General features: G+C 43.3%; 1 protein-coding gene across 1 annotated transcript in view; it reads left to right on the top strand.

The window, feature by feature from the left end:
* The first annotated feature begins 231 nt into the window (after positions 1 to 231).
* Positions 232 to 25,294, top strand: part of HAPSTR1 (HUWE1 associated protein modifying stress responses) — a 28,912-nt gene continuing 3,849 nt past the window's right edge. The window contains 3 exon segments of the mRNA NM_001194229.2: positions 232 to 520; positions 1,156 to 1,236; positions 12,513 to 12,788. Of these exon segments, the coding sequence (NP_001181158.1) occupies positions 295 to 520; positions 1,156 to 1,236; positions 12,513 to 12,788 (583 nt within the window). The 5' untranslated portion in view covers positions 232 to 294.

The raw sequence follows: 25,294 nt of genomic DNA on the forward strand, positions 1-25,294 counted from the left end.
AGACAGGCTGCGGCGGGGGAGGCGAGGGGCGGCAGCGGTCATCTGGTCCGCGGCGACCTCGGCGGGGCCCGGGGGGTGGGAAGGCCTGGGGCGGGGGTCGTCCCTGGTTGCACGGGGCCGCGGGGCGGGGCTCGCCGGCCGTCGGGGTGCAGGAGGCCTGGGCCGCTGAGAGGAGGAGGCGCCGCCGGCCGCCGGGCCCTGCCGCCGGGCCGCTTGACGACGACGCTCCCGCGGGGGCCCCGCCTGAGGAGGACGCGGCGGCGGCGGCGGCGAGGCCGCGGGAGGCCGCGGAGGATGGAGGAGCGGAAGGAGGAGGGCGAGGCCGAGATCCAGGAGCACGGGCCCGAGCACTGGTTCTCCAAGTGGGAGCGGCAGTGCCTGGCCGAGGCCGAGCAGGACGAGCAGCTGCCCCCAGAGCTGCAGGAGGAGGCAGCGGCCGCCGCGCAGCCCGAACACAAGCAGCAGAAGCTGTGGCACCTCTTCCAGAACTCGGCCACCGCCGTGGCCCAGCTCTACAAAGGTGAGGCCGCCGCCGCCATCTTGGTGCCGCTTGGCCGCCCCCGCCCGGGCCCGGCCCTGTCGGCTCGGCTGCCGCTTCGGGGGGCCGCTACGGCGGCGGCCCCGGGGGTCCCGTCCGGTGGCGCCGCGGCTCTGCCGCCCCCTCCCCGCAAGATGGCGCCGTGGGAGGGAGGCCCGGGGTTGGGGGGGCAGGCCAGGGCCGGCGTCGGGGGAGCCCCGCTTTGCGGTCGTCCGAGGGTCCCCGCTCTCCGGGCCCGGCCGCCCGGTGTCCCCCTCGGCCCGGAGAGGGGAGGGGAGGAGCCCCCGTCACAAAATGGCGAAGGGAGACGGCGGGGCGGCCCCATTGTGCCCTGAGCCGGCCTCGGGGCGGGGACTGCGAGGGGGGCGCCTCCCTGCGCCGCGACTTGTCCCTGATCTGAGCCCCTGAGGCCTGCGGCATCCCCTTCTCCCCGCCGCGACCCCCCTGCCCCCCGGTCCTCACACTGGGTTTGGGATCCCGAAACCCTTGAACAAAATGGCGAAACCTAATATGGCCGTTCCGGAGTGATTGACGCCCAAATAACATTCTTGTTCTGTTTCTTTTTCTATGTGTGTTTCTTTTTTCTTTCTTTTTTTTTTTTTTGGTTTGCTTTTCAGACCGAGTGTGTCAGCAGCCAGGACTTTCTCTCTGGGTCCCCTTCCAAAACGCAGCCACCGCCGTCACCAACCTCTACAAAGGTAAAGATAACCTTGCTGCATTGCCGATTCAGGGAAGGGCCGCTTGCGTCAGGGTGTCTCCCCTGCGTTCCAAGTGTGTTTTCTGCTCCCCAGCCCAGCTGCTAACCTAGAATACCTTGCAACTTGAGAATCCCGGCGGTGCTCTAGCTAGATCCACCGGAGGCAGTTTTGACACCCCTCAGGACAGATGGCAACGCCTGGGGACGTTTTTGGTTGTCTTCTCCTAGAGGGGGCTGTTGTTGGCACCCAGTGGATGGAGGCTGCTGAAGGTCCTGCAGTGCCCAAGATAACACCCCCGGCCCCCTCAGCGAAGAATTATCCTGTCTCTTAAGTCAGTAGTGCTCAGGTTGAGAAGCCTTGAGCTGGGAGACGCTGAGCCTTGCTTCCCACTGGAAAAGACGTTGAGGGAAGAAAAGAGTTGATGTTTTTTGTACTACAGTCGGAGGTGGGACGAACTGTATGGAAAAAATTCTTGAGTTAGGCATTTGAGAGCGTGGCAGTGTATGTAGTTTTGAAGTGCTTGAAAGCTTGCTAATCGGTCATCTGCGTGCATGTTAACGTGCTGCTCTTTTCTAGCATTTCATCACGTGTTTTCTGTCAAAACGATTCTATGTCTGATTATTATGAGTTGCTGGCAGGAATTCTATTGAGGGTTTTGAGTTGATAGATTTGTGTTTTATGGTGGTTCCTTTCTGGAGTTAATCCACCCTTTGTGATGACATGAAGATATGTAAGTAAACGTTCTTGACCATTGTGCTTTCTTGGTAACGGTGGGTTTAGATTTTGTGCCTTACTGATTTTGAAGACTGAGAAATTTGAGGTTGAATTTTTGTTTTGTTTTTGGCAAGGTTTTTATGGAAAAAGGATTATGACTTTGTTAATCTTAAGAAAAACGTAATTAAATGCTTTCAAACTTTTAAGAGTTGCTCAGAACAGTAATGGAATTTTGTGCATTTCAAACATACCGGTATAGGTTGAAACGGGCTATGAAGCTGCTGCGTGACTTTCAAGTTTTAATTTTTGTGTAAGAATGTGCAAATGGCCGCTGCATCTTGTAGGAAAAATATTTCTTATTGTGAGATTTCTTGAGTAGACTACAGTTTTTTGGGACAGTAATTTGAGAACTGGTAACAAAGTGATGAAAAGGAACGCTAACTTTAGGGAATGAGGAACTATCATGCTACTAGTCCAGCCTTACTGAAAAAAGGGAACATGGTTAAATAGTGCCCCAGTGGTTGGCTTTGCTTTTATATAGCTGTTTCTTAAATTGTGACTGAGTAAATTGCTTCAACATCTGTAGTGCTTGACGGTCTTGAACATTTTGGAATGGCTCTTGGTTTTGTCCAAAAAGGGAATTTTGAAATAATACTTAATTTAAAAAAAGTTTCTTGGAGTGTAATTTACATACGGTAAAATCACCGTTTTAGAATGTGTACTTCGTTTTTTTTTTTTTTTTTTTTTAACAAGTAGAATATATCTGTCACCCCCACTCCAGCCCCTGGCAGTCACTGATTTGATTACTGTTTTTTCTTCTCCATCATGTCCTAAATAGAACCGTGCAGTCCTTGTAGCCTGTTGTGTCTGGCTTGTTCCACTTACTATGATAAGATTCACCCATCGAGTTCGCATTGCAGGTGTGCATAGTTCAGTGCCTTTTAATTGGCGAGTATTGCTCTGTGGTGTGGCAGTACCATGATTTATTCTTTTGCTCTTGTTGGTATTGCTTTGTTCTTGAAGGGGAAGGCAACACATTTTTAGTGTTTTTATGTGCCAGGTTCTCAGCCTAGGCCATATGAAATGTGAGTGTCCTCTGGCTTTGGTGCTGTTGGGTGCTTGTAGAATGTGTCCTTTTAGGAGTAAGCTAGCAGTTTTCTTTAGTGCTAACTTTTCGTGTAAGAAGATGGATTCAGCATTTGAACTCTGAAATAATCCTTAATTTGATTGCTTCATTTTAAAATGTTTAGTTTGCTAGTTTTCCTGCTCAGAAAACTTAATGAGGAACATTTATTTTTAGAAAACATCATATATGATTCTTGGATTATTGTAAATGCTAGATTGTCAGTCTGAACTAGTTTTATTTTGTACCTTGTTCCTGTACAATGAAAACACATCCTTTGCCTAATAGAAATGGTAAGTTGTGTCTTGTGGAATTTGATAGTATAATAACGTTTTCTTATTTGATTCAAGGAGTGTGTGGGTAATACTGTGGATAGTCTCACTTTTTCTTCTTTTCAGGGTGTGGTCTTTGGAGAACAGGCATACAGCTGTAGGAATAATTGGTTGCCTTAAATAGAACCAATAAAATTAGCAAGGTAGTGTCACAAGTGCATACAGCAGTAAGTAGTACTAAATTTAAATGATATTGGTTATAGTTCTGATTAAATATTTAAATATAATTTAAGGGGGAAAAATTTGGTGGATACTTCTAAGTGGGCAGCAGGCAGCATTCCTGTATTTTGTATAATTAAGCACTTAATCTGACAAGGTAAAAATGGGTTATTTTGCAGCCTGGGGACAATTTGGCACTCCTACCAGCTTCTTGATAACTACCAAGAAGTTCACTAGGTTTTTGTCTCAATCTTGACCTTCTTAATGAAGGTCAGGATTGAGATAAATACCCAGCAGATGGCCCCTTTTAGTTGTCAGTGGGCTTTTGAGAAGTTGAAAATTCAGTTAATTGGTTTCGTTGGAATGTGGCTAGAAGGATTTGGAAGATAATGTAAATGTGAGTTGAACTTGTCCCTTCAGCAAGGACAGAATTCAATAAAATGGAGTGCGTGGTTTCTTCTGCTGTAGATAGCAGGGTCCGACTTTTCTTCCTCTTTTTGATAAAGGAAGCCAAAATCCTGATTGCTGGTTTTTAATTTGATAAATGTAAAGAGGATGGTGTTTCTTCAATATTCAGTAGTATTCTTAGATCAATATATTTTGTGATACCTGAAACTAAAGAAGAGGAGTAAAAAATCATTTTAATCTAGCTAGGGTTGATGTTTACCTGGGAAATACTTGGTCAAGCGTGCCTGTGTTCGCTCCTTACATTGGAGATCCCACTTTCCAGCAACCTGTGTGAGCCCGTGTTTGATTGTGCCCCATAGAGCCATTTCTCTAATTGTTCTTTCTCAGCTTTTCATGCTTTTCATGTTTTTCTTCCTTGATGCTTGTTTTCTTTGCCTCCACGTTTTGAAACTGCATTTGTAGCATTAGTTGCATGCAGTCCTGGATATTGCTGAAAGATGTTTCTGGTTATCTTGAACAGCATTTCCCTGAGCATCTGCAGCCTAGCAGTGCTTGCAGAGGGCTAGTGTCATTGTGAGTTGGAGTCTACTGCCACGTTGCCTGAGTTCAGATCTTGACTCTGTTACTTTTTACCTTTATGGTCCTGGGGACAATGAAGCCAGGTGTTACTTCACCATTGTGCTCCTTGACTTGACTTAAATAGGGATAACTACCACAGATTCTAGTACAAGCTCTTAGCTTTGTGCCTGGCATAGTGAGTGCTCTGGCATTCATTGTGTTGGTCAAGTTTTAAGTATTTTTTGGATTTTTCTCAATGTGGGCAGGGCTTAAAACAAAGGGAAGTAATAATAGTTTATTTTCTTTTCTTTTTTCCTTGTGTTGGAATAAACTCTGGTGTGTACTTCCTTGTTCCTCTTTTTTCCCTAAATGGAGTAAATGTAAGTAGAATTGACAGGAAAAATAGTCTGATGCCCTTAAGTCCTGATTTTTGGTACATCTTGATGCCAAGCCCTCTTTATATGTCTTACTTCGTTGTGGCCATTTTGGACTCGTGAACTAAAGGAGAACTGAGCATAATTGTAAATGTGTGGGCCAAGTGGCAGGTGACTTAGAAACAAATGGCCAGAAATCATATTTTACCTGGAGACTGGTGGAGCTGGTTTGTGACTCACTTGGCTGCAAAAAAATTATTGCTGAGTTTGAGACTTTGTTCAAAATACCTTAGTGTAGATTATAGTGAGAAATCCTGAGCATTATACTTTTCATACCTGTAATCCCAGCACTTTGGGAGGCTGAGGCAGGAGGATTGCTTGGGGGAATGTAGTGAGATCCCGTGTCTTAAAACTTTTTTTTTAATTTAAATATAATTTAAGGGGGGAAAATTTTTAATTTAAAAAAATGTTTAGCTTTGTCAGAAGCAGTAGCCTCAGTTATTCATAATAGTGTTTGTAGATTGTAGATTTTTATAGAAGACTGCTTTTTTTGTGTGTAGCTCTTATTTTTTTCCTTTTTTTTTTTTTGAGACAAAGTCTTGCTCTTGTCCCCCAGATTGGAGTGCAGTGGCTTGATCTCGGCTCACTGCAACCTCTGCCTCCCAGGTTCAAGCGATTCTCCTCCCTCAGCCTCCTGAGTAACTGGGATTACAGGTGCCTGCCACCACACCAGGCTAATTTTTCTGTTTTTTTTTTTTTTTGAGACAGAGTCCTGCTCTGTTGCCCAGGCTGGAGTGCAGTGGCGCCATCTCTGTGCACTGCAAGCTCCGCCTCCTGGGTTCATGCCATTCTCCTGCCTCAGCTTCCCAAGTAGCTGGGACTACAGGCACCCCCCGCCACGCCCTTTTTTTTTGTATTTTTAGTAGAGACAGGGTTTCACTGTGTTAGCCAGGATGGTCTTGATCTATTACCTCGTTATCCACCCGTCTTGGCCTCCCAAAGTGCTGGGATTACAGGCGTGAGCCACCACGCCTGGCCTAATTTTTGTATTTTTAGTAGAGATGAGGTTTCACCGTGTTGGGACAGGCTGGTCTCGAACTCCTGACCTCAAGTGATCCGCCTGCCTTGGCCTCCCAAAATGCTGGGATTACGGGCGTGAGCCACCGCGCCTGGTTGCTTTCCTTTTCTTTTTTCTTTTCTTTTCTTTCTTTTTTTTTTTTTTTGGAGACAGGGTCTCATTCTGTCACCCAGGTGGGAGCGCAGTTGTGCTGTCTTGGCTCACTGCACCCTCCATCTTCCAGGGTCAAGTGATCCTCCCACCTTAGCCACTGAGTAGCTGGAACCACAGGCACCCACCACCATGCCCAGCTAAGTTTTTGTAGTAGAGATGAGGTTTTGCTATATTGCCCAGGCTGGTCTCCTGAGCTCAGGCGATCCACCTGTCTCAGCTTCCCAAAGTGCTGGGATTACAGCTGTGAGCCACCATACCCAGCCTGTGCGTACTTTTTCTGTGAAAGGATAGGTTGGTTGCGAGTATCAGAAAACACAAGTTGGGCTGGCTTTAGCTGTATGGACATGTACTGGACCCTCTGACTTAAAAGGCCACAGCAGGATTGACTTAATTGTGCGGCCCAGGCTCTCCTGCTCTGTTTTCCCCGTGTGTTCACTAGCATACTTTGTCATCAGGCTGGCTTCATTATGTTGGCAGAATGGCTTGTGGCTCATGTCTTAGGGCCACTCAGTGAAGCTTAGAAGAGCCTAAAAATGACTTCTGTCATCTCTTGGCCATAAGGGGTCACTTGCTTACCCACAACCATTAATAGGGGTACATAGGGTTATGCAGATGAGTTGAGGGCTAAGCCACAACCCCTTAAGCAAATGTAGAGGGAGTTTCTCTCAGAACACGTTGCTATCTAAACAAAAACTTGGAGTGCTTTAAGAAGGGGAGGACAAGGATTGGATGCCAGGCAGGCAACAAACAGTGGTTATTAAGATTCTCCCCCTGGGCTGGGCGAGGTGGCTCACACCTGTAATCCCAGCACTTTGGGAGGCTAAGGTGGGCAGATCATCTGAGGTCGGGGGTTCAGGACCAGCCTGACCCACATGGAGAAACCCCATCTCTGCTAAAAATACAAAATTAGCTGGGCGTGGTGGCTCATGCCTGTAATCCCGGCTACTTGTTAGGCTGAGGCAGAAGAAACGCTTGAACCCGGGAGGCAGAGGTTGTGGTGAGCCGAGATCGTGCCATTGCACTCCAGCCTGGGTGACGAGCGAAACTCCATCACAAAAAAAAATAAAATAGGCCGGGCGCGGTGGTTCAAGCCTGTAATCCCAGCACTTTGGGAGGCCGAGACGGGCGGATCACTAGGTCAGGAGATCGAGACCATCCTGGCTAACACGGTGAAACCCCGTCTCTACTAAAAAATACAAAAAACTAGCCGGGCGAGGTGGCGGGCGCCTGTAGTCCCAGCTACTCAGGAGGCTGAGACAGGAGAATGGCCCGAACCCGGGAGCCGGAGCTTGCAGTGAGCTGAGATCCGGCCACTGCACTCCAGCCTGGGCGACAGAGCGAGACTCCGTCTCAAAAAAAAAAAATAAATAAATAAAAATAAAAATAAAAATTCTCCCCCTGGTTCCTGGTCATTTGTTTTGTGTACTAGGTGAAGGTTAGGTAAATACGTAAGTAACTAGGAGGTATGCTTACTTTTGGATAACACTTCCTTAGGGAATACGATTGGAAAGTGTTCAATTTTGGCTGTCCCTTAGATTGTTACATTCCTGAAGAAACATACGTTGTCTTTACTGGTTGGAGTGCCATGGCTCATACCTGTAGTCCCAGCACTTGAGGCTGAGGGGAGAGGATCTCTTGAGGCTAGGAGTTTGAGATCAACCTGGGCAACATAGTGAGACCCTGCCTCTACCCTTTCCCCCAAAAAAGAATAAAATACTTTTCTGTGTGGTGGACTGACTAGTGCAAATCTAACTCTTAGGTTGAAATCTTACATAGTCAGTAGTATTTCTTCAGAAGTGTTGTTTTGGTGTAGCATTGTGCTCTTAAGGTTTGTAGATTGTGATTGAGAGATGGCTTCTCATTTGAGGAAGAGATAGGTCATAGAAGGAACTCTGTCACTGAACTTTGGACACAAGGCCCTTTGAACTTCAGTTCCTTGTTATAAACTTGCGATACCTGCTCTAATTCACATGAAGTTTTGTGTGTATCAAAAAGCTGTAAGTAGTGTAATCTAATAAATTTTATGCAGTCATGTAAGAAAGTTATGCATTTGGTCTTCAGAATCAATATAATTATTTGCCCTCTGCCCCCACCCCAGCCCATTGTGGTGGGAGTATTTGTCTTCTAAAATCTGTTGGATTCAGTTTCACATGCTTATATAAAAACATTTAAAAAAATAAATATGGGATACCTACTATGACTGGTGTGTGAATCAGTTCGTTTTCTTTTGAGATGGAGTCTTGCTCTGTCACCCAGCCTGGAGTGCTGTGGTGCAGTCTTGGCTCACTGCAACCTCTGCCTCGCAGACTCAAATGATTCTTCTGCCTCAGCCTCCCAACTAGCTGGGATTACAGGTGCCTGCCACTAAGTCTGGCTAATTTTTATATTTTGAGTAGAGATGAGGTTTCACCATGTTGGCCATGCTGATCTCAAACTCCTGGCCTCAAGTGATCCGCCCACTTCAACCTCCCAAAAGTGCTGGGATTATGTGTATGAGCCACCGAGCCACGCCTGCCCAGTTCCTTTTTTGAATAAGGAAATGAATGTGTTGTGGTTAAAGGTTAGATTGACATTTCAGTGCCCTTGGGGTTTGCCTAACCTTCAAGTTTGTGGCTCTTTTCCACAGTGACTTCGGTTTCGGTAAGATAGTGTTGGACACAAGACTGGCCATGGTTTCTGTGCTCTGTTTTTCTGGGATAGGTACTCGAAAGCCCATGCTTCTAGAACTGGGGTGTGCTGAAAGCAGCGTTTGGCTGAGAGCCGTCAAGAGGCCGTGTGTGTGTGTGTGCGTGTGTGTGTGTGTGTGTGTGAGATTATCCACTGGACAGTAGTTTGTCCTGGGATTACGTTAAAATGTAGTCATGTCTAACATTCTCCAGTAAGCATGCAGGTCTCCTAATTAGCCCAAGGTATGAGAAAGATTTTTTTTCAATCAGATAACTATTTAAAAAGAACTCTATTTTAAATACTTCACCAGGTACATGGGACTTTATATTTTGGGAGATAACTGAGGTTGGGTTTGAGTGGTAAGGCAATTGGACTTGGTTTTTTTTTTTTTGAGACGGAGTCTCGCTGTGTCGCCCAGGCTGGAGTGCAGTGGCCGGATCTCAGCTCACTACAAGCTCCGCCTCCCGGGTTCTCGCCATTCTCCTGCCTCAGCCTCCGAGTAGCTGGGACTACAGGCGCCCGCCACCACGCCCGGCTAGTTTTTTGTATTTTTAGTAGAGACGGGGTTTCACCATGTTAGCCAGGATGGTCTCGATCTCCTGACCTTGTGATCCACCCGCCTCGGCCTCCCAGAGTGCTGGGATTACAGGCTTGAGCCACCGCGCCTGGCCGGACTTGGTTTTCAGAATATAGTGTTAACAGTATAAAACTACATTATGCTCCGGTGGTGCAAAAACATACTTAAAACATTAAATGTTGTATCTGCTTTTCTCTTCTAGGACCTTCTAGTCTGTAAGGGTAGTGTTTGCAAAATGCTTGACTTTTAGTGTACTCATAGTCGGTTCTGATGTTGAGACTTGGTCATCTCAGAATTTTTGAGGTGAAATAGTTGTCAGTTGCATAATTATTTTTAAAGAGGTTCACAACTTCTTACATAACTGTCTTATATCTAAGCCAGGCTACTAGTGATTATTGAGTTTTCCCAGTGTTCAAATCTGTGATGAAACCATTAGTCCCTTGCAGATCTGACTGTTGGACTTCTTGTGTCTTCAATCAAAACAAACCAAAACTTGGCCAAGCTCTTCCCAGGATAGTTTTTTTTTTTTTTTTTAAACCACCTCACGTGGCCCCTTCCCTTTGGCCCTTGAGTTTTGTATCAGGTTTAGCTTCTCTTTTTTTGCTGTCTGGTTTGGCAGGTGTATGTTTACATGCCTACTTCATTTTTCTTTCTTCCTTTTTTTTTTTTTTTTTTTGAGAGAGTGTCTTGTTCTTTCACCCAGGCTGGAGTGAAGTGGCACACTCTCGGCTCATTGCCACCTCCGCCTTCCGGGTTCAAGTGATTCTCCTGCCTCAGCATCCAGAGTAGCTGGGATTACAGGTGCCTGCCACCACGCCTGGCTACTTTTTGTATTTTTAGTAGAGATGGGGTTTTGCCATCTTAGCCAGGCTGGTCTCGAACTCCTGACTTCAGGTGATCCACCTGCCTTGGCCTCCCAAAGTGCTAGGATTACAGGCATGAGCCACCACGCCCGGTCATCCTTTTTTGCTCTCTCCAAGCCTGCTTCAGACTTGTTTCTTGTATCCCTTTTTTACTATGCTTCAGACTTTTTTCCTCTGTTTCTCCAGGTCTGGGCTTACCTCGTAACATTTGGCTTTTGAAGAATAAAATTTCCTTGTTCTCTTCAGAAACAGAAACTTCTTCATTTATAAGCTTGATTAAAAGCAGTTCTTCTAGGTAGGATAGGTTTAAAAACGTGATTGCTTCTAGGTTAACACATTTTACATTTATCCTTTATGTGGTTTGATAAGATAAGTTTTAGTTGCTCAATGACTTGATTTCTCTTAATGCCTCCAGCTCTTTCAGAATCATTTAAGTTTTAGGTACAGCATTACAAAGTCATCTTTAGGTTTGTCCACCCCTTTAGGGTTGGCTCATCTAAATCTTTTCTTAGAGAGATGGGAGAGTGGTGATCGTCTCTAATGCTATTTATATTCAAAATGGTGGAGAAAGTGGTGATCGTCTCTAAAGCTATTTATATTCAAATGGTGGAGTCCTTGCTTTGTTTATGAAGAAGTGAGAAATCAAGATTATTGATTCACATTATACCAGTAGTGAGACACTGGAGAAGTTACTTCACTTTTGAGCTGCTTTTTATGTTTGTAAAATTAGAATAATCCACCTTCTCAAAGTTGTGATGGAGAAGATATGAATGCACTCTATAGCATATCAGGTTTCCAAATTGATGTCGAATTCTAGTCCTGGTCCTTTTTATTTTGAAGTCTTTTTTCTTTTTAACATCCCAGGTCCTACATTGATTATTTTTTTAAGAGAAAAGATCTGTGGACAATATCCTTGTTTTTATTTCTTCAGCAGTAAAGACTATCATCTGCCAAAGAGTCAGCCTTATTATAAAGTTCTGGTTGTTCTGCTGCCCTCTTGACATTTTCTTTAATAGTGCAAATTCAGCTTGGGATCCTCTGTGATGTCTGGATGATTGTTTTTTTTTTTTCCTGGAACACAGCTTTACATTGTTTGACGATTGCCCATCCTTTCAGAGTCTACTGTAGACATAGCAGACAAGAAATTAAAGCCGCCGGGTGCAGTGGCTCACGCCTGTAATCCCAGCACTTTGGGAGGCCGAGGCGGGTGGTCAATGAGGTCAGGAGTTCGAGACCAGCCTGACCAACATGGTGAAGCCCGGTCTCTATTAAATACAAAATTTAGCCAGGTGTGGAGGCGTGCGCCTGTAATCCCAGCTGAGGCAGGAGAACCCGGGAGGCGGAGGTTGCAGTGAGCCAAGATTGAGCACTACAGCCTGGGCAACAGACTCCGTCTCAGAAAATGAAATAAAATAAAATGAAATAATCAAAGCCGGGAAAAGTAATAGAGAAATGTACACAGTGTTGTTGCTTTTACAAAAAGTTCAAGGATAAAGTAAAGATGTTGGTTAATGCTGTTAAAGACATACTGGTGATTTTCTGCTGGCACAGCAGCTCAATTAAAAATAAATTGCAGTGACTTAAATTTTCAAATACTTTTTTCAACTAGATGAAACCACTGAAAGGTAGGGGTCATTTTACCAAAACCCAGGTGGAGTATACACAAAGAATCAAGTCTGGGAGATCTATTGGGAATGGTTGAGTTACAGGAAGCTGTTGGGAACTGGAAGGAGAATGAGAATATACCCAGGGAAATAAATAAAGCTTTTTGTTTCCACCATGCTATTTGGTTTTAGTGTTGAGCCGTCAATCAGAATTAATTTTTCCTTCTAAAACGTTTGTCGCTGTCTTCAGCTTGTTCCTGAATCTTGGTGCTGAATCTGTCAGTAGGAGTGCATTTCCACAATGACGTGGTAAATGCAGATGAGTGTGGCCTGAGGCATGTGCAATACTTAGACATCTGTTGAATGATGTGATGCAAGTTATTTTAGGTAGTTCCATTACAGATAACTAATCTGTTTCTGTTAAAAAAATTTTTTTTAACAAGACAAGCTCCAGGACTGAAGTCAACACTGAATTTAGACATTAAGATTAAATTTTATATATAACATTTTCATTATGACTGTAATCATTTCAGTTTATATTACTGATACAGAGGCCACATCATGGTATTCACTTTGGTTAGCTTGTAAAATGGTTTTCTTTAGGAGGGAATACAATTTGACTCTAATGATCATGATACATGTTTTCTTTTTCTTTATTTCTAACAGAAAGCGTGGATACCCATCAACGAAGTTTTGATATTGGAATTCAGATTGGCTATCAGCGACGCAATAAGGATGTGTTGGCTTGGGTTAAAAAACGCAGAAGAACTATTCGTAGAGAAGATTTGATCAGCTTCCTGTGTGGAAAAGTTCCTCCACCACGAAACTCTAGAGCTCCCCCAAGACTGACTGTAGTGTCCCCTAACCGAGCTACTTCAACGGAAACTAGCTCATCTGTAGAGACTGATTTGCAACCCTTCCGGGAAGCCATAGCTCTGCATGGTAAAGCCGTTTAAACATATTTCTTTGGAAAAATGGTTAAGAGGGTGCCTGTGGACCCATTTTTCACTTTTAGGTTTAGGTCCAGATATGCTGTTTTTTGTCTATTACAGTAAACAGCTTGCTCTAGAAATGTTTAATAGAATGTAAGCTAAACCTTATATGGGCGATTTCTGTCAGATAACCCATCCTAGAAAATGTTTTTAGAAAGTTAGTTTGAGCTTATTGGTGTTAAAATTACATATCTTTCTGCAGTGTTGATTAGAATTTATCGCTTTACAGTTATGTGTTGTACATGTTTTTCTCCTCTTCTGAAGTCAAAGAGGAAGTTCTTGTGTCTTAAGAATTCTGTTATATTTCTAATGGTCCATGACAGGCAAGTAAGGTGGGAGATTGTTGGGTTAGTTCTCATGGGACCTGGGACCTCCCTTGATACCTTTCTTACTTGGTCTGCTATAGATGGTGGGAGAGGATGGATGTAAGATTCGACCTTCTGCCTATCGTCCCGTCCCTCAGGTTCCTTGCGCTTTAAGAGGCGGGCCCAGCAGAGTTCAGCCAGTGGACAGGTGGATCGCTATCTCCCCAGACCAGACCTGTCATAAGAAGGCACTCTTGGCTAGGGGATTTTAGTATTGCTGGAGAAACCCAGGGAATGTAGTCAGTGATAAGTCTGTTGTTGCTTGTTGCTCTCTAATACAGACTTCCAAATAGAGCTGGGAGAGTTAACCTGTGTGACAGCATTTAATACTGCTTAAGGAAAGAAAGCAACAGAATAATAAGACTTGCTTGAAACCATGGTGAAAACATGGACCACGCAGATGGCTAAGCAGGTAGAAGTAATTAGGTCATGAATTCTTTTTTTTTTTTTTTTTTTTTTGGAGTTGGAGTTTCGCTCTTGTGGCGCGAGCTGGAGTGCAGTGGTGTGATATTGGCTCACCACAACCTCCGCCTCCGGGTTCAAGCAGTTCTCCTGCCTCAGCCTCCTGAGTAGTTGGGATTACAGGCATGCACCACCACGCCTGGCTAATTTTTTAGAGACAGGGTTTCACCATGTTGGTCAGGCTGGTCTCGAACTCCCAACCTCAGGTGATCCACGCCACCTCGGCCTCCCAAAATGCTGGGATTACAGGCGTGAGCCACTGCGCCTGGCCGTGAGTCTTGTTGACAGTTAATATTTTTGGGCCATAGTACAAGTCATCTAAAACAAAGTAACCTGGTAAGGTACTAAGAAATAGTGGGATATAAAGAAACTTTATTGAAGTTGAATCATTGAAACTTTAATACCTGTAGAGATTTTGTTCTCTGTGGCAAACTGTAGTTCTTTCCTGAAACCCCAATGTTGTTTTTTCCGTGTTAGTGTTTAGGACAATTAAAAACAAAAACATGAATTGCAGGAAAGTTCAGGTTGTATGGATGCAGTACTTAAAACTGCACACTGTTCCTGATAGAGTGGAGTAGTTAGGCTGTCAGAACTTTGGAAGCTTGGGCAAAAATGGGATCTGTTGATACTGAATTAGAGAGTTTCACATCTTTTCCCCTAAAGTTTGGGAAAACAGTTAACTAGAGGTGTACATAGTTTGTTAGATTAATTTTAGTGCATGGTAATATTTGATGCAGTTGTCTCTTAAGTATTGTGATTTTCTTCCTTTTTTAAGAGGGTTGTGGCTCATTCCATGCTTCTCTTAAGGTATCTTTTTTACTCTATTGTACTGTTACATTTTAGAAGAGAGTTTTAAGAAACATAAAAACCACACTTGTTATCTTAAGGTAGCAGTAGTGTACATAGTAGTAAAAAGGGCAAGCCAGCCTCCTCTGCCCTCAAAAAACTGTATCCTCCAACTCCCATGTATTTTCTTATATTGCAAGTGTTCCATCTGTGATTTATTGTTTTCCTGAACTTTGGGAGTTTTAAGTAATGATACAGTTGAAGGGACTGTTTATAATTTTCACATGTTTAAGTTGTGAGGATTTAAAACTTAAATATAAGGTTTTGTGTAGGAAAAAATGATCTTTACCTCCAGTAAATTTCTTATGTAGCACTAATCCAGTACAGATTGGAGACTGAATGCATTCTTACTCTTAGGGTTCATACCTTTAATTCATGGGTTAAAACAGTGTTGTGGTGAAGTAATAGGGCCCCTTGAAAGACTCTACAGAAACATAAATTATACTGAGTTGTGCTCTACTGGTTTGTGAGAACATCAGTGTATTAAGGAGAATGGTAGTTGAATTTGAATATTTAAAGTAATTTGAATGGTTCTGGTACTAGGGCCATTGTTAACTACTAATGCTGATTAGTGACTTTAACTGGGTGTCCTTATTATCTGATTTGTTTGAAGTGAACACTGTTATGGTGCTCTTTTAAGATGTACTTGGAAACACTATAGTTAGGGTAAATACAATGCCAGAATTCAGTCTTGCATATTATTTGCTTAGCCAAATTCATGAAGTAAAAGGCCAAATTGAAGTTTTTGGAGTTTTGCATTGAGGGTGGGTCCAAATTCATGTGTTTGGAGAGCAAAAGGACATGGGAAAAGAATTGGTATATTGAGGCAGGCTTGAGTTTATAATCAAAGCAAACTCAACGTTCCTCTTCATGTCCTATGTATTTAAGAGAGGACAGTTTTCCCTCAGTTTTTTTTTCCCCTTCCTTTCCCCTATCCCCATGAAATACAGCCCAACCAACCAAACATGTTCTTAATTTAAAGGAATATGGCAGACTTGATGCCTGCTGAATATTTCATGTAGATAGAGTGTGACAATGAATGAGACCCCAAGTCATTACCCTTGTAAGCCTCGGAACCCAGTTTAGTGGGAGAGACTAATGTAAACAGCTTTAATCAAAAGTATATCAATTGGCCAGGTGCTGTGGCTCACACCTGTAATGTCTGCACTTTGGGAGGCCAAGGTGGGTGGATCACTTGAGGTCAGGAGTTTGAGACCACCCTGGCCAACCTGGTGAAACTTTCTATTTAAAGAAAAAAAGGGTATATCAATTTATGGTTATCAAACAGGTTTGTTTGTTTGTTTTTTTGAGACTGAATCTTGCTCTGTAGCCCAGGCTGAAGTGCAGTAGCGTAATCTCGGCTCACTGCGACTTCCGCCTCCTGGGTTCAAGTGATTCTCATGCCTCAGTCTCCCGAGTAGCTGGGATTACAGGCGCCTGTCACCACGTCCAGCTAATTTTTGTATTTGTAGTAGAGACAGGGGTTTCACCATGTTGGCCAGGCTGGTCTCGAACTCCTGACCTCAGGTGATCTGCCTCAGCCTCACTGCTTGCCCCTAAGTGCTAGGATTGCAGGTGTGAGCCACTGCACCGGCCTCAAATAGTTTTTATCAAAGCTACTTCAATTAGTGGCTAGCAGGGCTTAAAGACTAATGCAGTGCTTTATTTTGACACTTGTCTGCAGCATACTGCTTTTTTTCCTGTGTCCTGTGGGACCTAGTCATTTGTATGTTAGACTCACAGAGGAATTAAAGAGATAAACATGCATGTGCTAAATAGATTTCTGTCTTGCTTTGTTATCCTGTCTTAAAATAACATTATAAATTTCCCAAGAGTTAAATTAATACTAATAACTGGTAACTTGTTTTTATGTAAACAGCATACTTGAGCCCAGAAATCTTCTGGACTGCTTTATGGATCTCTGCCTGCCCTTCTCATTGGTCCTCTGTTCATCCCTTCTCTTCTAGAGCTTCTCCTTACCTTGGCTTCTCTTCTGCCACATTGGCCTGCCTGACCTGTCCTCAGGCCCCATCACTGCCCTAGATTACATTCCCCAGCTCTTCACTTCCAAATCTGGGCCTCTCGTTTAGATCTTCTCTCCTGACTGCCAGATGGCATGTCCCACTGTCCTCCGGTGTATATCTCCAAAGTGTCCCACAGGCATTTGTCTCAGATGAAGTTTCAGGTTGGACTCATTCTTCTGCCCCAACAGCAGAATGACTCATTGAGCCATTCAGCACATTCTCTATATGGCAGATTCGGTGCTGTCTCTGGAAATACATCAATATACAGCGATTCTTTTTTCTGTTGAGGCAAACATAGATTTGGACAATTTCTATTCAGGTCATGAATGTGATATGTGGAAGATATTCTGAGAGCAGAAAGGGATGTTTTACAGCACAGCCAGCTGTGTGGCGCTCATGGCAGGCCCTCTGGAGGAGTTGAGCCTGGGCTCTTGGGCTAATGTTTCAGCTCTCACTTCCTTCTGAGCTGTAGTTGCCAGTCCATCTTTCATGAGACCATTGGAATGATCTTTCTGGTCTTGTCACTTCATGGTTTAAAGTTTCCCCCGGGCCTACACAGTGAAGTCCAAATTCAGCATGGTGTATTACAAGACCCTTATGATCCAGTGTTAACCAGGGGTTAGGTATCCTAGCCATACTGTTTATCTCTTGAATACCTCTGTGCTGTTTGACGAGTCCAGCCCCTACGTGTTCATACCTCACTTATGTGACACCCTTCCTTCAGGTCTCCCAGTCTCTGTAGCCTCCCTGAACTATGCATTTGCTCTGCTGCTTGATTTGTTTCTGTGACTGTCCCATTCCCCTCGGCACACATGATAGCATGGACCTTGTCTTGGTCCTTTTTTTTTTTTTTTTGGCTTTAACAGAACATAGCAAAGAACTTGACATAGATGTATTCTGAGTTTACCACTGGAGTTACCACAGAGGTCTGCTAAGTGAATACAACACAGTGGGGACCCAGAACCTCTAGAAAGGGTTGAGAATTACAGTCCCCAGATAGCTACAATCAGGAAATAATGTAACCTGTTTGCCTAGGGTGCTACATACAACTGAGACTTCCATGGGACCTTAGGGTGATAACCATTAAACCTACTCTTTCAGTGTTTGTTTACTTTGTAAAAGCATCACACTAAGGAGGTTGTCGTTTAATCCTCATACCTACCCTGGGTTATTAACACTGTTGATGAAGAAAGGTTTACTTGGCTAAGATATGGGCAGTTTAGTAAGTGGTAGAATAGATACTCCAGTCCTGTCTCCAAAATGCGTATTTTTTTGAATTAAAAAAATTTTTAGTTTTCAATATATTTCTTATTTTTGACTTTTTATTTTCTGTAGAGTTGGAGTTTCACCATGTTGTCCAGTCTGGTCTCTATCTCATGGGTGCAGGCCATCCCCCAATCTCGACCTCCCAAAGTGTTGGGAATACTGGCATGAGCCACGGTGCCTGGCCTCAGAATGCACACCCTTAACCACTATACCCTTATGTTTTTAGATGTGGGATTTTTGTCTACCACATCGTCCCCCCTAAGACCTAGGGCTTAGGTGTTGAGGTGGGAAAGATCTTTAGGCTTTTCTTCTCAAAATTAATCAGAAACGATGTGAATTTTATATCTCTTTCTGTGGTTTTCCCTATAAGCAAATCTGGATTAGTAGACTTAAAGGTGAATAAACAACTGTATCCCTGGTTCACTGGTTAGGAAGAGTACATAGTCTTTGTGTATAGGCTATTTTCCTTGGTAACCTTGGGCAACGTGCTCCACCTCTCCAAGCCAGTCTCCTTTGTGAAAGGTGATACAAGATAATACATTAAATGAGAGCCTAGGCAGGTTACCTACCCTACCATGACACTGGAAGTATTCTTTGCCTTGAGGAAAGGGGAATTCTGGTTTGTTCCCGGTCCTGTGGGTACCCTCTTTTCCCCTGGGCAATTTTACTATAAAAATAGACCAAGGATCGGCCGGGCGCGGTGGCTCAAGCCTGTAATCCCAGCACTTTGGGAGGCCGAGGCGGGCGGATCACGAGGTCAGGAGATCGAGACCATCCTGGCTGACACGGTGAAACCCCGTCTCTACTAAAAAATACAAAAAACTAGCCGGGCGAGGTGGCGGGCGCCTGTAGTCCTAGCTACTGGGGAGGCTGAGGCAGGAGAATTGCATGAACCCGGGAGGCGGAGCTTGCAGTGAGCTGAGATCCGGCCACTGCACTCCAGCCTGGGCAGCAGAGCGAGACTCCGTCTCAAAAAAAAAAAAAAAAAAAAAAAAAAAATAGACCAAGGATCTCAAGGCCCAGTGGCTTTTGCCTTCTGGGATACTTTTTTGCCTCCCTGTTTAGTAAAGGTCACATTTTAAATTGCAGCTAACACGCTGGAGGGGGTCAGATCATTTAGAACTTTGACTTCGTAAATATTACTTGCTAAGATCTTGAGCTTGTCTGATGTTGTGACCAACTAGTGAAGTTGGTTACATTGTCTTTCTCCTCACTGGAGGGAGAGATTTGGAGTTGCCTTGTCCAACCCAGTGCTATCTCTGGAAAGGGTTGGATTGAAATCTGGGCTCCCTTCATTCTGAGCTGTCATCATGGGGGTTAGGTGAAAAGGGTCCCGAGTAAGAAGATGGCGTGGGTCCTAGGGTGGGGAGCCAGATGCCAAGTCAGACTTCACTCAGTAGCTTTATGCAAAGCCCCACTCTGACTCGTAGCATCTCATAGGTGGTCTCTGCAAGTTGCTGACCCTGATTCAGACTGTTCCATAAAAATCAGACACTTGGTTTAGTTCCCAAACTGATTTTGATGACATTCTTGACTGCAGGGCTTGGAGGTAACCCCACTGGGTCTGAGTTGTTCCTCTGTAAAGTTACACATCATTTCAGACTCAAAGGCCTTTAGCATGCAGGGTCTGGTGTCATAATAGGCACTGATGGGAACCATTACTATCATTGGCTTTTGGCTTTACTCTTCCCAGTTGTGAGTTCCTTTCCTGTTTAAAACAAGTTTTAAAGACAGGGGGACTTGGGCAAGCCCAGGCAGTCTAGCCTTTAATATAAAAATTTCAAAACAAAGGAAAAAAACTTTGTAAATTGTTTTTTTAAAGCAGTGCTTTGTGAGTTACAAGACAGCAGCAGCTCTTCAGTGTTGATTGGCGAGGCCTTTTTGGTTTGAAAACTCTGCTTTGTGAATTTGGTGTTAGGAGTTCTTACTGTTATTCTGTAACCTTTACTATTGTCCTTTATTTACTGAACACAGTGAATACCAAGTGCTCTGTTTATTAGAGGCTAAGAGTAGGGGCAGGTGATTAAAGAAACAAAAATGCTAATAATCTCCTCAAGGAGTTTCTGGCCTAATAGATTATAGTAGACAGTGTGAAGTGTCTAAACGCAGGGAATCAGATTGAGGCACAGTGTCATCTCCTTGAGAATTAATAGGCTGCATTTCTGGGTTCCTCCCCCCCGCCTTTTTTTTTTGCCCAACAGAGTCTTTCTGTGGACTGCATGGAACTTCTTATTCTCTCAAATCATTAAGTTGCTTGATAATATTCTTGGATTTGGAGAAACTGGGTGTAGGGCTCTATGAAAAAATCATTCAAAATCGGGTTTAGGGGTATAAGGTTGGATAGGATGTTTTACAAAGAAGAATGTAAGGCAGATAACTAATTTGTCACATCCAAAATAGAAAACTGCTACCTTTTCCCTAGAAAAGGAAAGCTCATTTTAGGCAGCCTAAACCAGTAAGATTTTCTTTCTCCTCCAAGTGCAGATTTTTGTACCCTTTGTTTGTCAAAACCTTCTTTGGCCCTACACATGCAAGAGTGATAAGGAAGTTACCACATTTTTTTGAGAACAAATCACTCCTGATAAAATTTCTTAGACAATTGATCATTTTAAGAATAAATTTAATTGTGTTTGGCTGTGTCTTGCCCCTTTCGTGTCACTCTTCTACCTCTTCCATCACTATAGCTAAATATTTAGAAGTATGTCTTGACAGCAGCACGAATGTTTCGATTAAGTATTTTAAAACTGATGGATGGTATGGCCGGGCGCAGTGGCTCACGCCTGTAATCCCAGCACTTTGGGAGACCGAGGTGGGTGGATCACCTGAGGTCAGGAGTTCGAGACCAGCCTGACCAACATGGAGAAACCCCGTCTATACTAAAAATACAAAAATTAGCCAGGCGTGGTGGCACATGCCTGTAATCCCAGCTACTCAGCAGGCTGAGGCAGGAGAATTGCCTGAACCTGGGAGGCAGAGGTTGCAGTGAGCCGAGATTGCGCCATTGCACTCTAGCCTGGGCAACAAGAGCAAAACTCAGTCTCAAACAAAACAAAACAAAACAAAACAACCTGATGGTATAGTACGAAAGAAACATCTTGCAGTTTTCTGTTGTAGAGAATTAATTAGAACCAACCTGTTGGATTATACCATTCACCTTTCAGAATCCTTCTCTCTGGAAACCCACACTCCTCCCAGCAGTGTGTGGAACACAGTTGATTCTTAAGGAATGCTTGTTGAATGTTGCAGTCTGCATCTTGTTGAAATAGAACTGTTGATAGCTGTTTAAAAGTAAAATGTGTCTAAAAAACATTTGGAAATTAGATGTAAGAGATTAATGCACCAAAGCAATCTCTTAATTACTTAAAATGAATTATTTCAAAGAATCTTCTTTAATTGAATTTTCTATGAAGTCTGAAATTTTTAAATTACGCCCCTTTGTTCAAACCAACCCCTGAAAAGAACAGTTAAGGCAATTAAGATACCATTAAAATTTTCAATAAAAAGTTGGCATTTTCTGTGTATTAAGATTAGATGTGCACTTTGGGAGGCCGAGATGGGCGGATCATGAGGTCAGGAGATCGAGACCATCCTGGCTAACACGGTGAAACCCTGTCTCTACTAAAAAATACAAAAAACTAGCCGGGCGAATTGGCGGGCGCCTGTAGTCCCAGCTACTTGGGAGGCTGAGGCAGGAGAATGGCGTGTACCCGGGAGGCGGAGCTTGCAGTGAGCTGAGATCCGGCCACTGCACTCCAGCCTGGGCGACAGAGCATGACTCTGTCTCAAAAAAAAAAAAAAAAAAAGATTAGATGTTAGCTGCTGAAGTTTGTGGAGGTAGGACATAAAGCTTCCAACATCAGTAGTGCAAAATTGTGTTGAACCCGCAGTAGCATTTTGTTGAACATTTTTTTCATTGCAGTGGAAAGGGCCATGTAGCATGCCTCAAAGACAGGTTACTCAGCCTGGTGCTTGTTTAATTCATTCAAGTTTAATTTTCTCACTGATTTTATGATTAATTTCTTGGAAAATTTGAAAGTTTTCAATAAGTAAATGAGTATCTTGTTATCCCACTATATAGAGATTAACTGCAGTTCAATGTTTGGTGCATTTTCTTTTAGTCTTTTTTTCAATGTATAAATATTAAAATTATTTCATAGTTGAGATCATACTGCATATATGATACTGTATCTTGCTTTTTTCATTTTAACGTCGTGAGCAATTTTCCCATGACATTAAAAACTGTCTTTGAAAAATGGAAAGCATTTGGGGCTGTCAGCATAACTGAAAATGTTTTCTTGGTGTGACACATGTATCTTTGTAATTGGTTTGATTTAGTGTGCTTTATTTCAATAAAAATTCAGTATTATAATTTACAGATTGGGGTGGGGAGTGGTATCTACTTCAAATTACCGAAATCTTCCTAGTAGAATTCCTTTTTAAATGTTTGAACTCCCCTGGTACATCTTAAACACGACATTGACACTGCAAGTGCTTGGATGTCCTGGCACCTCAGAACACAACTTTGTGCAAAAGGAGTGCTGTGCATCTGAATAGTGCAATTCATTTCCAATGCAAGAATGCCAGTTTCTTAGGGCCCCTGGTCAGGATATTGCCCACTTTGTTTAAGTTGTGATTTCAAATCCCATTTTCTATGGGAGATAACACTGGTGGAACAGATCTGCAGAGGGCCCTGCACCTGCGCTGGTGGATCAACGGTGTCTTCTCACCTCCCAGGGCTAGCTGCCTTACCTTCCCTCATGTGGTTTAAGTGGCTGGGAAGCAGATAGACAGTGTAGATGAAGTCCTGGGCCACTGGCTGCTGGAGTGAGGCAGTGAGATGACTGGACTGGCATTTGTTCTTTCTCTGCCTGTATGTGACCTCTAACTATGTGCCTGGAAACTGAATTACATGTAATTAATGCTGCAAACAGGATTTTCTTACTGCCTAAGCATGAACTTGGTGTGAAAATAATAGTTAATAATTTACCATGTAACTTGGATTCTTATAACCTGGACTGTAAATTTGTTTTAGCTCCAGTGGGAGTTTTCCTTTTCAAAGTGTGATGAAACCATCCTCATCTTTTCCACCCCTGGACTAATCATTTAAAATGGATACGGAAACTTTAAAACTGCTGAGTTTATCTTGTGTTAAGCAATTAAGACTTCTCTGTCTAATCATGCTACTTGTTCTGCTTTTGTCAATTGATACTCCCGTAGCCCTTTTGAAAAAGTATGTTTTTGGTAGAAATTAAGTTGTATGCCCTCAGGACGTACAACTTGGTTTTGTTTTTGTTTTTTTTGTTTTTTTTTTTTTTTAGTTCTGAAGCATGTTTAGATTTTTCTGTACTTGTATAGGTCTGATTATGTGGCTTAGCTAAGGTTTCCTAAAGCATCTTCTAGTAGCTGTCATTGGTTTGTAAAATAAAATTTGGGCTGTCAAAATGCACCTTTTTTGGTTGTTAATCTTAATTATTTTTGACCTTTGTGAAAAGTCTTTTTGGGAAGATTAGGTAGGGAAACTTTGAAAATATTTTCACTGCTATGAGAGTCAGTCATAGATCATATTGCACATTACAGTTATCAGGCTAAACACCCAGGTCATACACCCAGTAGAAAAAGTTGATTTCCCAGAAACTGCTGGAATTTTCAGATTGACCAAATTGATGTTTAACACGTCTTCTTTTTCATGAAGAATGGCAATTGAAACAATAAGGAACATTTGCTTGAAATCCCTAGTCCACTTCTGATACAGTGTTTTGAGCCTTCCATATTTGTTGTTAGGTATTAAACATGCTGCCATGGGACTCCTATGTTAACAACGGCATTGGGGTGGGGTTTGTTGAATTCTTTTTGTCATTTGAAGTGACAAAGGGGATCTTGATTTTAATTATTGAAATAGCCCAGTTTATTGCTGAATGTGCCCATATTTTGCCATTATATCTTTTGGATTATGAAACAAGTATGAAAGGTTATCTTTGAAGAACGTGGGCACCTTGTAATACGTTACAGGCTGAGACTAGGATATAAGAAGGCATGGCTCTCCCCTCAAGTTTAGTCTTGCTGTAGAACTTTAAAAAAGCCAACAAGGGGGATAATTGAGTTTTAAACTTGATGGCAGTGATTTAAGTGAAGAGAACCACCTGAGTTTATTTCCTGGTGTTGGAGAGGTGAATAAACATCAACAGCTGAGCCTTGGATTTCAGTGGATTTCAACATGAGAGGGTAGGACTTTGAGGTATTATTCTTTTTCAGAATTCAATGAGTGTTATGTGCCAGGCACTGTGTTAAGGTCATTAGATGGAGATGAAAAGATATTTTCTATAGGAAGAGGTGGTTGGTTGTACCATGCTATAGAAAAATAGCTCAAGATGTTTTTTGTGGTTTGTTTTGTTTTTTAAAAATAAGCTTGTGCCGGTTGAGGAAGAGGAAGTGAAGTTCCTTTTTGATGGTGTTGAGTTTGAGATGTCCAGTAGGCAGTTAGAAATCTGGGAAGGCCCTTGAGCTCATTAGTCCAGTTTTGGTTAACGTGTGGGTAAGGTAGGGGTTGAGGATATCACCCAGGGTGACACCAGCCTTTCAGGAACAGAAAGGAACCCCCCCACCAAGGCGACTGAGGAGGGAGCGGAGAGTTTCAATTTCAAGGAGGAGGAAAGAGGAGCCAGTAGGAGAACCAGGAAAGGAGCCTCAGAAGAGAGTGCTGGGGAATAGATGGGCTCACTCAGGGAGTGACAGACATTGGGAAATGTTGAAAGAGATAGTTGCAGGCCTCACTATTTCAGAGAGCTGCAAATTGCATGATGTTGGTAGTGGGGATTCGGTCTAAGGGTGAAGTGAAGAGGGCAGGAAGGGAAGGGAGAGAAACTGTTCAAAGAGATGAGGCCTAAGAGGCAGGCTGACCCTAGGACCAACCTGCAGCCACCTTTTTTTGCTAAAATACTCTAGGCTTGGAAAAGGATCAGAATGGGATCCTAGGAATATAGATTACATTTGAGTGAGAGTCCCAGCTCTTGTTTACTACCTGTTGACCTTGGGTGAATTACTTTTAAACTTGGATTTTCATCTGCAGAATGGAGATATTATAGGTATCATAGGAAGTAATTGACATAGTACCTGATGCAGGAAGTACTCTCACGTTAATGCTTTTATTTTTTAATAGGTGCTAGCCTTGGAAAGGTTGAGCGGCCAAAGAGGGACAGTTTGATTTTCTCTGACCACCAGCGGGAAGGGAGGATGCGTCTTCTGCAGGAAGAGCAGCCAGGGGATTGGTTGGATTAGTGCAGAAAGGAATAGGGGGGCATCTAGAGTTCGGAGTTGAGCACCTCAGAAGGGAGGTGTGGCCCGGAGGACATTGTCAGCATGTACGATGATAGTGAGAGGCCATGGTTTTGAGAACATTCACAGAATATTTGGTGGAGAAAAACATCAAGGGGAATGATTTGATGTGATAGGAGGCAGAGACTCTTTTTGCAACTTAAAGTTCAAATTTAAACTAC

This window comes from Macaca mulatta, chromosome 20 (genome assembly GCF_049350105.2).
Source record: "Macaca mulatta isolate MMU2019108-1 chromosome 20, T2T-MMU8v2.0, whole genome shotgun sequence".
NCBI classification, from domain to species: domain Eukaryota; kingdom Metazoa; phylum Chordata; class Mammalia; order Primates; family Cercopithecidae; genus Macaca; species Macaca mulatta.